Here is a 12,487-nt window from a genome sequence, read left to right as displayed (position 1 = left end):
GCACACAGAGCCAGTGTATTGCTTAGGAAGCCACATTTAATAATATTTCAGTCTGGGGACAGGGGAATGAAATCCAGGCTGGGATTCACTTGCCCTGCACTGGAGCGTGTGCTAAAACCCTCTGGGGAGGGGGTTTCCCTCTTTCCCACCAGCCCTGGGGTCTCTTCAGTCCCCAAGGCCCCACGTTTTATAAGGAACGCAGGGATCTGGATTCACTTGGGACCCCGGGTGGTCTCCAGCGGCTCCTCGGAACCACTGCATGGCACGGGCCGAGCACGTGGTGAGCACGATACAAACTGTGGTTTCTGAAGTGCCGAATTGTGAGCAAATGTTACATGATGCTCCGGGGCGGATGAAAGAGACTGGGGTGCAGGCAGTGTGGCCTGCTGGTCACAGCTGGGCTGTGTCCACACGCTAAGGACAGTCACAAGGCGCTAGTCAGCAAGCAGGGATCGGAGTAATCACCAAGGTCAGTAAGAGCGAGGGTCGGAGCGAAGCTGGGTCAGAGACTGGAGAGCAGGCAATGAGATGGGGTCTGGAGTCACAGCAGGCCAGATGGCCTGTGGGGCACGCTCCCGGGTTACACAGTGCACATGGGCCAATCAGAGGCTGCAGGGTGCTCTCACTTGGGTGGTACTTCCTGCAGTGCCTACTCTCGGCAGTGCTCTGGGACTGGGCTCAGGCTGGCCTGCCACTGGTGTGGGAGTGGCAGCCGGCCCAGGTTCTGTAGACCCTGGTGCTAGTCCCGTGGGCTTGAACCGGGGGCCTCTGGCTCAAACAGCCTCTGCACTGTAGCTAAAAGAGCCCCCCTTGAGCTGGCTTGTTAATGGCTTTCTGTGGGGGGGACAGCACACCCCGGAGGCAGGTCTGGGTGTCACGAGCCCCCTGGCATTTCAGAGCTGATCATCGACCCTGGCAAACCAAGGGGACAGGCTGTAGGAAAGAAGATCTGTGAGGGCGGCCAGGTGCAGCACACAGCAAGACGCAACATGCCAGCCCTTTCCCGCCCCTCAGGCCCTTGCCCCCGCGGGCCATTCCACTCCCGAGTCACCCCAGGGGGAGCATCTAGTCCTGTTTGGATGCCATGTGTCGCAGCCTGAGCCCTCTTCCATGGCAGGGGTTTGGGAGCAAACAGCCCAGGCCAGCTCCTGCCACAGCATTGGAAGCCGAAAGCCACCTCGTATGTGGCTGGAAATTTCCTCTCCGTTTGCAGGCTGGGTCCTGGCTTTGATCCCTGAGGCCAATGTCCAGAGCGATTCGTGCGCACCTGATGCAGGCGACAGACTGACTGCACTGGCTCGGAGCCCCGGGCAGTTAATCTGCCCACAAGGGTGATGATCAACTGGAATAGCAAGCGTCACTCAGTCGAGTGTCCGTTCCATAAGAACAAAGGCTCTGGGCTCCCATGGGTCACACGGGCCCCATCGTTTTCATGCCCATGCAGCTGGTGGGAGCTTTCAGTCCCTTTGTTCCCTGTGGAAGAGAAGATGCCAGGGAACTGGACTCCTCTGCCTGCCTGGAATGGATTCAGGATACATCTTGGTGGGGATGGGGAAAGTGCTCAGATGGGGGACTGGCCCGTCTGGGTTGCAGGGATTAAATTGTGGATGAAAGGAAGGGTTAGCCTGTTGTGCTGGCTGGCTGGATTTCTTGATTTGGGCTGTCTGGCTCTGATCCCCCGCAGGAGAAAGGAGCCATGCTGGCCCAGATCACAAATCAGAAAGTGCAGGATATTCTGGCCTTTTACCTGGGGCATTTGGAACCCACCAATGAGGTGACAGAGCCGGATTTCGAGACCCGGAACTTCTGGATCGGTGAGTGACTGCAGTTTTTGCTGCCAAAGGACAGCTGGAGCCCCAGGGCTCAGTACAGGACTTTCCAGAGGCAAGGAGGAGGCGATCGTGGCTCTAGAGACCTTGCAGGCTGGGTCCCAGCCGGAGGACGATGCAGTCTGTCCTAGTGCTGCCGGCAGAGAGTGTAAGGTCCTCCTGGCACTCCCCAGCCAGCCCCAGGGTTGCGAGGCAGGCGCAGAGATCTGTGCTGGGGTCCCATCATTCCAGCTTTGAAAAGTCCTCACTCCGATTGTAGAGCAGCACCTAGGTTACAGTAAAATTCAGCCCTGCTTTCAGGATCACAGTCCTGGCATTTCCATAGAGCTTGTCATCTTCAAAGTACTCTGCAGACAGGAGCTAATTAATGAACTCGGTTGCTGTTGTTTCCTAGGTGCAGGGCTGCTCACGGGGTACTGCAGAGTAATGTTCTTCCTCAGGCTGCTAATGGAAGTGCTGCTGTTCTGATAATACTTAGTTCTTTTGCAGAGCTTTAACCCTCCCCATCCCCCCAGGAGGGAGGTATCTGTGTTTCACAATTGGGGAAACCAAGGCACAACGGGGCCATGACTTGCCAAGGGTCACACCGGGAGTTGGGATTAGAACTCAGGACATCTTGACACCTCAGCCTGTAGTCACTGGCCAGACTATGCTGCCTCGCTGTTTGGGACTGGGTCGAAGTTACTCGCAGACTGCCTAGGGAGATGGTGACTCAGTGGGAAGTGGGGTGGTGGATTGGAAAGGGTGTGTGAGCAGCAGGGACAGCTGCAGGAATTTGGCTCAGGTGGGAGGCTGGGAACGCCCACCCAGTTACAGCTGCCACAATGTGCCCTCTGTGGGGGCTGGCCTATGGGGCATTCACAGTGCAAAGTCATCTGAGCGTGAGGGAACGGGACTGTGTCGGGGCTCGAGATGGGGGGGATGGGCCCCATCTCTCTAGGGGCTGGACACAGGGCATTGGTACCTAGCTCAGAGGCTGCCATGTACAGCGAGGTGTTTCGCTCGCTAAGAGGCATTGAGCGTGCGGCCCAAGCTGTTTGAGTCAGGGGAGCCCACGTGCAGCTTCGCAATGCGGGCAAGTTCAGAACTGGGCGTGTGATACAATCTTAACTTGCTGATGGCAACAGGGAAAGAACTGATCCCACTGCTCCAAAGTCACCTGAGCTAATGGAGAATGGCTGCTAGCAGCATGAGGCTCATGACACACAGCTCAGCAGCAGGGGCCCAGATCCCTTGCTGTTTATGGCCCAGCAGTTGCTGTGGCCACTGACTCACATGGAAGGCCAGCCCTGCTCCTTGGCAGAGATGCAGCCAATGAGGACCTGTGTGATGAGACTCAGACCCAGCGCTGTGGTGGTGTGCGGCATCCGCTGTGCCCATGTGGACTGGAGCCCCAGAACATCACCCATGCTCTCTCATTTAGGTCTGACCTATAAAACGTCCAAGGATTTGTTCCGCTGGGACACAGGCGCCCAGTGCTCCTTCACCAGCTTCGCGTTCGGCCAGCCAGACAGCCAGCGGTAAGTGACAAGGGCAGTGGCATGGAGACCCTTGGTTATGCCACTCCTGCTTGGTCCCGAGGCCCAAAGACCACAGAGCCTACCAGTGGCACCCGTCAGTATTGATTAGCTGTAGTGCAGGAGCACCTAGAAGCGCCAGTCATTGCCCAAGACCCCAGTGTGCCAAGTACTGTATGAACACAGAACAAACAGCTGGTCCCTGCCCCCAGATTTACCATCTTTGTATAGGGAGCTCATCCCAAGGGGGCAGGGCAGCCTGGGGAAAGCACAAAGGGGCTTGTTTGTCACGGGTGGGCAATGGAGGCTGGTGTCACGGTCTGATCAGAGGCAGGCATGGACAGCTCTACAGCAAATGAGAGAGGACAGGGCGGGAGGGGCCAGGCCGGGAGGGGCCCTGAGAGTGAAGACAAGCAGTTGACATTGGATGTGCTTGAGAAGGGGGAGCTAGGGGAGGGACGTGATGATAGGGGCTAAGCGCCGGGCTAGGAGAAGGATCTTTGTAGCACATTGGGAATGGATCTGAATAGGGAAGATTGCATTGGTCAGAGCCAGAGAAAGGAGGTCGCAGTGATCCAGACGAAAGATGGTGCGAGCGTGGATAGCAGGTTGCACTGGCAATGTCAAGGAAGGGCTGTGGAGAAGTGATGCAGAAAGAATCTGCAAGACGTAGACATAACCTGGTTGTGAGGCCCTCCAGCCCAGGGCTGTTCCCCTACCTCAAAACTCACATCTCCTGTACCCCATGCACCCCTATAACAGACTCACAGGACTCATGCTCTCTCTTGGCTTCCTATGTTCCCTGGGAGGAACCCGCTTCAGTGCGACAGCCCTTCTCAGGGGTCCAGTCTCTCTTGGGGGTTAACCGTCTCCTGGAACCTCACCTCTCTGAGCCTTCAGCACGCCTGTCTCTCGCTGCGCACCTCCTCAGAGAGTGCACTCACTGTGGACCCCCAGGGCCTTCACACCCAGAGGGAATAATGCAACCCCAATCTCAGCCAGCGTAAAACAGGAGGGTTTATGGAGCATCTGAACCCAGCACAGGAAACTCTCCAGGCCTCAGGCCTGGCCTCCTTCTGCACAGTACATCTAAGTCTATCCTGCATCCAGGTGGGCTCAGCTGCCCTCTCTCCCCAGTCCAGCAGCCCTCTCCTTCCAGCTGATCATCCTATATCATCTCCCTCAACAGCTCCTCCCCCCTCCTTTGTCTCCCGTCACTGGGGCCCTCTCTCCTCCGTCCTTTGTTCCCACTGGCTGGTCAGGTCACCGGGTCCTCTCTCCTCAGCCCTTTGTCCTTCCACTGGCCAGAACTGGCTGACTGCCAAGCTGTGGTGGGCCTCCTGATCTCCACGTCACCAGTTGCTAGGGTCCCCCATCTCCAGGCAGTTGTCCAGGGTTCTGGCTGCTAGGCAAGGTCACACCTGCTCCTCTGTAACAACCACCCCTCTCCCACCACCGTGTTAAACAAGCAGCACATGGGAAAACAGACCCACACAGTATTCATGCAAAACTCGTAAGAAAATACCCGACTTTATCAATTGTTCCCAGGCCAGAGACTGCTCTCTCTGCTCTGGGACTCCTGCACCCTGTACTCCCCTCCCAGGCTTGGAGCTGTTCTCCGCTGGGACTTCTGCACCCCATACTTCCCTCCCAGGCCTGGAACCACTCTCCGCTCTGCTCTGCCTCTGCACCCTTCTTGGGCTGTGCTTCTCTGCTCTAGGCTCTTGCACCCCCCCCAGGCTTGGGATAGCTGTCCTCTGCTCTGGGACTCCTACTCCCCATACACCCCTCCCGGGCCTGGGAACGCTTTCCACTTTGCTCTGGGACTCCTGCACCCCATACTCCTGTTCTGGGTCAGGAACTGCTCTCCTCTCCTCGGGGATTCCTGCATTACGTGCACCCCTACTGGGCCTTGGGCCTCTGTCTTCTGCTCTGGGACTCCTGCAACCCCTGCCTGTTGTCACGGAGTCCCCGGGCAATGCTCTGGAACTGCTCCATAGGAAGCCAGGCAGGACTCTGGGGGAGCCTCCTCTCTCTGAGCAGACTGTCACCAGGGCAGAAGCTTCCACAGCTTCCACCTTCCTGGGTCTGACCTCGGAGCATTCAGCATCCTCTGCCCCTCCGTGCACTTCCCACAGCCAGTCCGCACAGGTGGGGCTCCTGGGGAAGCCAGAGGGCCCTGCACCCCAACTCCGCAGTCAGACGGGACTCTCAGCCAGCCGGTAAAACAGAAGGTTTATTAGTCGACAGGAACACAGTGTAGAACAGAGCTTGCTATTATAGACATCAGTGACTTTCAGCTAAGTCCATCTTGGAGGAGGGGAGCCCAGAGCCAGGGCTCTGGTCCTCCCCCTTTTCCCCAAGCCAGCCGAGTCAGCCAGCCACCTGGCCCCTGCTCTGCCCGTTGCTCCTCCTCCAGCCTTTGTCTCACTTCTAGGGCCAAGAGTCACCTGGTCACATCCCCCTCCTGGGTCTCAGGTTACAAAGAGGTGGCCATAGCATCCGTGGAGGCAGCTGGAGAAACCCCCACAAAAGTCACACACCCCTATTCCCACCACCTAGACATTGGTGCAATACACAGGGAAACTGAGGCACACAAAGCATTCATGCAAAACAGTAAGATTCACATACAACATAACAGGAAATCCCCACTACGTCACACTCCCCTACTGGCCCTGGGACTGCTCTCTGCTTTGGGACTCCTGCACCACCTGCTCCCCTCCCAGGCCTGGTACCACTGTACTCACTGCTCTGTGTCTCAGGTTTGGGAACTGCGTTGAGCTTCAGGCGTCAGCCGCCTTCAACTGGAATGACCAGCGCTGCAAGACCCGAAACCGCTACATTTGCCAGTTTGGTGAGTGGCACAGCTTCACTCCTCTCTGCTCGCCCTGTGACCTGGGAAGTCCTCATGCCTGCTCTGTGTGGGGAGGGGCATGCAGGCATTGGGCCAGCTGCTGGCTAGTGCTAGGGTGCCAGGCCTAGTGTGGGCAGGTGCTGCGCGAGCTCTCCTAGTGCACTTTAGCCCTGACCTGCAGCTCCACCGATGCCCCTCAGTCCCAACATATAGCCCCTGCTGTTCCTGTGCTGGGCTTCCCACACATACCGCTCTGCCGATGCCCTTCCGCCTGAAAGCACAGACTGTGCAATGCCAGCCGTGGGCTCCCCACACACAGCTCCGCCGATGCCCCCCATCCCAACATGCAGGCCCTATCCTGGGCTCCCAGCCCACACAGATCTGCTGATGCCCCTCATCCCTGACCTGCAGCCCCCAGCTATTCGAGGCCTGGGTAACCAAGGGCTACACTCTGGTTAGTGATCTCAGCAGAGAATGAGCCGTCTCTTACCCTTAAAGTTGGTCCCTGCACGATAAGGGTGAGGCATGGTGGTCAGGCAGCATGGAAGTAGTTTGCATGGCTGTTGCCCTTCCTGTGCCCAGTCTGGTTAACAGGCCCACTGGGGCTGGCACCGGGCCTCTCTGCCCAAAACCTTATTCACCAACAATTCATTTCAAAGTTTTAAAACAACCCTTTTCTGAATCTGACTTGTGCCATGGGAACTGATGCATGTTGCCCAGGTCTAAGGCTGGTTCACAGGAGGGCGAGCATGGCCGGGTGCCGGCTGGCACACACCTACCCGGTCTGTCCCCATTACATACCCTGTGTGCGCTAGCTACATAGTGCCCAATTGCCATTTTATCTAGGGCAGAGGTTCTCAAACTGTGAGTCGGGACCCCATTGTAATGGGATCACCAGGGCTGACTTAGACTTGCTGGGGCCCAGGGCCAAAGCCTGAGCCCCGCTCCCCAGGACCGAAGCTTGAGGGCTTCAGGCCTGGGCAGCGGGGCGCAGGTTACAGACCCCCTGCCTGGGGCTGCAGCCCTTGAGTTTTGGCTTTTCCCCTGTAGCAGTGCGAGACTCACCCCTACGGCACCTCCTGCTGGTCGTCCAGGGAATTAGTGTTCCAGCCTCCAGAGTGCCCTCTGCAGGCCAGTGTCCCGCTTGCCGCTGGGCCCCAAGTCCCTTCTTGACCCCTAGTTCCCATTCCCTGAGGCCAACTGCAGTGTAAGCGCCACTCATCACAGGCAAGAGGGGTTTGGACCTGCTGCCTCTGCCTACCCCTTGGGCTGCCCCCAGTACCTATTTGGCCTTCCACTAGGCCTGCAGCCTGGGGGGTTTCCAGGCCAGAGCTCCCCAGTTCCTCTGGCCTTCCCCAAGCCCTGCTCCATGTCAGGTACTCTCTCAGCTTCCAAGCAACCAGGCCCTTCTTCCTCAGCAAGCCAGAGGGAGAGTCCTCTCAGCTCCTGGCTTCTCTGGCTTTTATAGGGCCCACTGGGTCTGTCTGGGGCGTGGCCCCAGCTGAGGCTGCTCCCCCAATCAGCCCAGCTTTTCCCCTGCCCCAGCCCTCTCCTAGCGCTGTTTTAAGCCCTTTTAGGGAGGAGTGGGTGACCACCCCGCTATATCCCCCTTCCCCCTGCGGTGGTGGGGCTCGGGCTTTGGCTTTGTCCCCCCCCCCACACACACAGATGACACGGCAGGGCTCGGGCAGGCTTAGGCTTCGGTCCCCCATCCTGGGGTCATGAGTAATTTTTGTTGTCAGACGGGAGTCATGGTGCAATGAAGTTTGAGAATCCCCGATCTAGAGGTAATGTGTGCATTGTGCCTCCTCTAGTGGCTAGTGCACATAAAGGATAACAGCTTACTATTGCAGTTAGCTCATGGAGTTAGCCCTCTGGCTCACCTAGTAAGGATCTGTGTTTTGGTGCTTATGACCTGCCGGGGTGGATCACCCTGTATTGCTCTGGGGATTTTGTCCCTATGGGGCCTGGCTGGCTGGCAGTGGGCTGTGGTGCCCGAGCCTGTCTGGATAGCACTAATGCTGGCTGTGATCCTTTGCAGCTCAGAAGCACATCTCCCTGTGGCAGCCAGAGCCCTGAGCCTGCACAACTTCCTGCTGCTGAGTTGTGGGGGCAGCATCACCTCCAGCCCACATATGGCTTGAGAGAAAGATCTGCTGCTACTGTTCTGCCAGGTCCTCTAGCCCAGAGCTTCTCAAGCTATCTGATGGGGGGGACCGGCAATTTTTTCCCATTTCCCATCGGCAGCCGATGGCTTGCAGACCAACACTAGTCCACGGACCGCCACTTTGAGTAGCACTGCTCTACAGGACCCCCGGGCGCTCTGCCCATCCCAGCCACGCTGACACCCCTCCCTGAGGGCTGGGGCCCAGAGGTGGTACCAGGACCTGCTGAGCACGCAGGGAGAGAGCACTTCCTAGGCTGCCCTTCCAGGCTGGAGCCAGGGGGTGGCAGGGCCAGATCAACCTGCACAGCTGCCCCAGGGCCTGACTCCACCACAGCCATCGCAGTCAAGCGAGGTGGGGGTCTCTGGGGTGCATCCTAGCCCCTTGTCCACGGAACAGCCCCAAGCTCCTGTAAAATAGCCCCTCCCTCACATGTGACCGCTGGGGCAGGGGCAGCTGCTTCATGTCCCCACTCCCTTCCTCCAGGGTGGGATGGCACATCAGCGCGGGGAGCCCCTCGCTTCTCCCGGCTGTGCCAGAGGTAGCAGGGCCCACCCAGTGGTTAACCCCAGTCTGTAGCTCTGCGGCCCTGACACGGAATAGGGCCTGCTTAGTGGACTCTGCATCCACGCTGGCAGGCATGGGCTGGGGAGCTGAGTGGTGCACAGCAAGAGGGTGACTGTCCCACCTAGAGCTGGCGGTGCTCGGCCAGGGTTGCGGGGTACAAGGGGGGTGCTGGGGCCCCAGGAATCACAACTGAGACATGCCCTGCGAAGAAGGCAGATGTGACTGCCTAGTCTAGGACTCGATGTCCAGTTGCTAGCCAGGGCTGTCCCGCTGCGGCTTGGCTGTAGGAGGCAGCCTTCCCCAGGCAGGCAGGTGCAGCATGCGTCGTTCTCGGCCCCATGCCCCTTTGCTGTGCCAGTCAGTGCCACCACGGCTCAGCACTAAAGAAGCTGTCTAGCTCTGGGAACAACCCGTGAACCTAGCAGAGCAGGGCTCTGAGCGCCTGTAGGCCTAGTGTTCAGGCCTGTTCTTTTATAGAATCATAGAATGTCAGGGTTGGAAGGGACCTCAGGAGGTCATCTAGTCCAACCCCTGCTCAAAGCAGGACCAATCCCCAATTTTTGTCCCAGATCCCTAAATGGCCCCCTCAAGGATTGAACTCACAACCCAGGGTTTAGCAGGCCAATGCTCAAACCACTGAGCTATCTCTACCCCCTTTCACCCTGTGTAGCATGCGCTCCGGCCCGGGGCTCTGTCTAGGACAGTGACACGAACTCTTCCCTCAGTTTGAGACCTGGGGCTGTTCTAATAAAGCTGTCTGTCCCTCCTGCTGCTCATGTCCCTTTCTCCAGCTGCGGGGCTGTCCTGGGTGAGTGGCTAGGAGCCACCCTCCTGGGCATGGGGCAAAAGGAGGAGAAAAATGGGGAGTGGTGAAAGCAAAACCCAAGGGCCCTCCTCAGCCTGTCGCCTCCTCCCTGCTGCAGTCATCTCTCCTACTACTTCCCACTGGCATCCTACTCTGGGACAGGGCTCCCTCTCCTGCCTGCCATCCCAGTCCACTCTCCTTCCCCCTAAGCTGCTGTCCTGTACCATGTCTGTCCTAGATGGGCAAGGAACCGCTCTGCAAAGAGCTGTGTGTGGCCAGGGCCCCAGGGAATATTTGGGTAAGAACTGGGCCTCCCCGATGAATGGGAGGGCTCCAGAGCGCAGCAGACCTCAGCTCAACAGTCCAGCTGGGAGATTGTTAGTGCCCTGCAAAGTAAAAGAAAGCAAGGGGGCTTGGGCCATTTTCTGCTGCTGTGGGATGGAGGGGCTCTACTTGGGTTCTGTACTGGAAATTCAGAGCCTGTCTGGCCAGGAAGACTCGCGGGCAACTGGCAACTAGTGTAAACTGGCAACTAGTGTAAACGAGGGAGGGAGGGAGAGACGAGTTTTAATTATTAGCACTGGGTGGGGGTGTCTAGGATCCGGCCATGGTGCAAGGTGCTGTACATACACACAACTGAGACAGCCTCAGCCCCAGGAGCTCATGGTTGAAGGATTTAAAACCACTGGTGTTTGCCACCAGCCACTGCACTCACTGCCTCGGGAACGTTTTGGAGAAGCTGTTTTGGGAGAGATGCCCCACACACACTGCATATCCCCAGGGACAGCCAGCAGCTCCTCCAGCCAAGCTAACCCTGTCACCCTGCTATTTCTAAGCAGGAAAGGGCCGAAAGCTCAATTAAAAAACCCCAAACTAAACCCTCTAGCCCGTTCTCTAGCCTAACTAAGCACCGAAGAGCCACCAGCCCTGGGTTAGAACATCTGCTACAGGCCCTGTGAAGGGAGCTAACTGTGACATCAGCATTAGGCCAGTCCAGTGCCTGGCTCACTGCCCGGGGCTAGGATCCCGGGGGGGGTGGTCATGTATATGATGATGTTGTGGATAGAGTCAGGGGAAATTTTTTTCATCTGAAACTTTTTCCCCCTCTGAAAAATGCAGCTTCAGGCCAACCGAACTATTTGGCAAATACCCAGTGAACTTGCTGAATCAGTCAGGGGAAAATCCCCAAGCCCTTGGCAAAGATTGCCAAAACATCACAGCATTTCCCCCACGTCAACATGATTTTTAGATGAAATTTCCTTCAATGTTATTACAAAAAATTAAAAATCTTTGAAAAGGTTCATGAAATAAATGAAACATTTTGTTTGGTCTGAAACAACTGCTGCTCCTCCCAAACTTTCCATTTTGGGTCCCCCTCCCCCCAGTTTTTGGGACAGCCAGCAAAGAGGAAAATCAGTTATTTGCACAGCTGGAGTTGTGAGGCTGGCTCTGACAGCCTCTGGAGTCCCAACCTGCCCCCCACTCCAGTACTTAGGAACCATTTCCGTACTGCTCTTCCCCTTCTTCATTGCCAGCGGCTGCCCCTCAGCTCTTCTCCCTTCCAGCAGGTGCCAGCCCCCCCTGCACCAGGCTGCCCCCTGCATCTCTGCAAGGACTCGGTGCGAACACCAGCACTTCCCCATTCAGAACGCGCCGCACAAACGTTAACCAATTCATTCTCTGTCATTTCCATGAAGCTGCATCATCTGGGCAGGGAGCTAGGCAGTGCTGGGCCCAGGCGCTGGATCTCTGGGGAACGCTTGGGGGAGGAGAGGCTCCTCCCTGCCCTTGGAGATTGAGAACAAGGGCTGGCATGGCCAACCTTCAACCTCCCATAGCCCTTGCTGTCAGTTCCCCTGGCCCCCATGATGAGAACTGAAGTGATTCTCCAGGCAGGGACATGGCCTCGCCCAGCTGGGGTCACGACTGAGCTGGAGGGGCAGGGAGTGGCTGACGGTGTGAGCGCGACATACCGATGGCCTGGGGGCAACACCCAGAGCGCCCCAAGGTGGGGGGATGCCCCAGGGAGGTTATGCCCACCGCTGCTCTGACAAGCTATGGGTAGTTTGGGGTGGGAGCTGCTGCCCGAGGAGAAGCTGGGCCACCGGATCATGGAAACAGCCCAGCTTGTTTGTCCTTCTTCTACACTGAGCATCAGAGGCTGCCGTAGGCTGCCCCCTCCCAACTGCCCACGGCACAGCCTGGGCTCTCCAAACACCACAGGATGCCGAGGGGGTGTGGCTGGGGCAGGGTCACCCGTGAACCTGATCCACATTCCTCCCTGCCTTCTTCCTCTCTCCCCGCACCCCTGGCTGACACTCCCGGTGCTATGGAAGGATTCATGAGGCCCAGTGCAGCCACCCAGGCTGTCCACAGTGCCGGATATAAAGCCCACCTTGGGGTATAATCTATTCACATGCACCAGTGCAGGAATCTCCCCAAACCTGGGCAGTAAAACCATTCTCAACAAACCCACAGTAACCATATAAAGGTACAACCGTTCTTCCCATTCCCCTCTTCAGGGCCAGCACCTCTGCTCCCCAGTGTTCACAGCCACGCTGCATTCCCAGATCCTTGGGCCCTGTCATGGAGTCCCCGGGGTGATGCTCTGGAACTACTCCCTACAAAGCCAATCAGGACTCTGGGGGAGCCTCCTCTCTCTGAGCAGACTGTCTCCAGGGCAGAAGCTTCCACAGCTTTGACCTTCCTGGGTCTAACCTCGGAGTATTCGGCATCCCCTTCCACACCAT

General features: G+C 57.6%; 1 protein-coding gene across 2 annotated transcripts in view; it reads left to right on the top strand.

Moving 5' to 3' along the window:
* Positions 1–9,703, top strand: part of CLEC18C (C-type lectin domain family 18 member C) — a 36,460-nt gene extending 26,757 nt beyond the window's left edge. For both annotated transcript variants that reach the window (XM_043495197.1, XM_038368931.2), the window contains 4 exons: positions 1,685–1,814; positions 3,253–3,349; positions 6,109–6,200; positions 8,242–9,703. In XM_043495197.1, coding sequence (XP_043351132.1) covers positions 1,685–1,814; positions 3,253–3,349; positions 6,109–6,200; positions 8,242–8,279 — 357 coding nt within the window. In that variant the 3' untranslated portion in view covers positions 8,280–9,703. The remainder of the gene's footprint in view (positions 1–1,684; positions 1,815–3,252; positions 3,350–6,108; positions 6,201–8,241) is intronic.
* The last annotated feature ends 2,784 nt before the right edge of the window (positions 9,704–12,487 follow it).

Source organism: Dermochelys coriacea, chromosome 12, assembly GCF_009764565.3.
Source record: "Dermochelys coriacea isolate rDerCor1 chromosome 12, rDerCor1.pri.v4, whole genome shotgun sequence".
NCBI lineage: Eukaryota > Metazoa > Chordata > Testudines > Dermochelyidae > Dermochelys > Dermochelys coriacea.
Note: the sequence above shows the minus strand (reverse complement) of the source record. Positions and strands in the feature narration are given on the sequence as shown.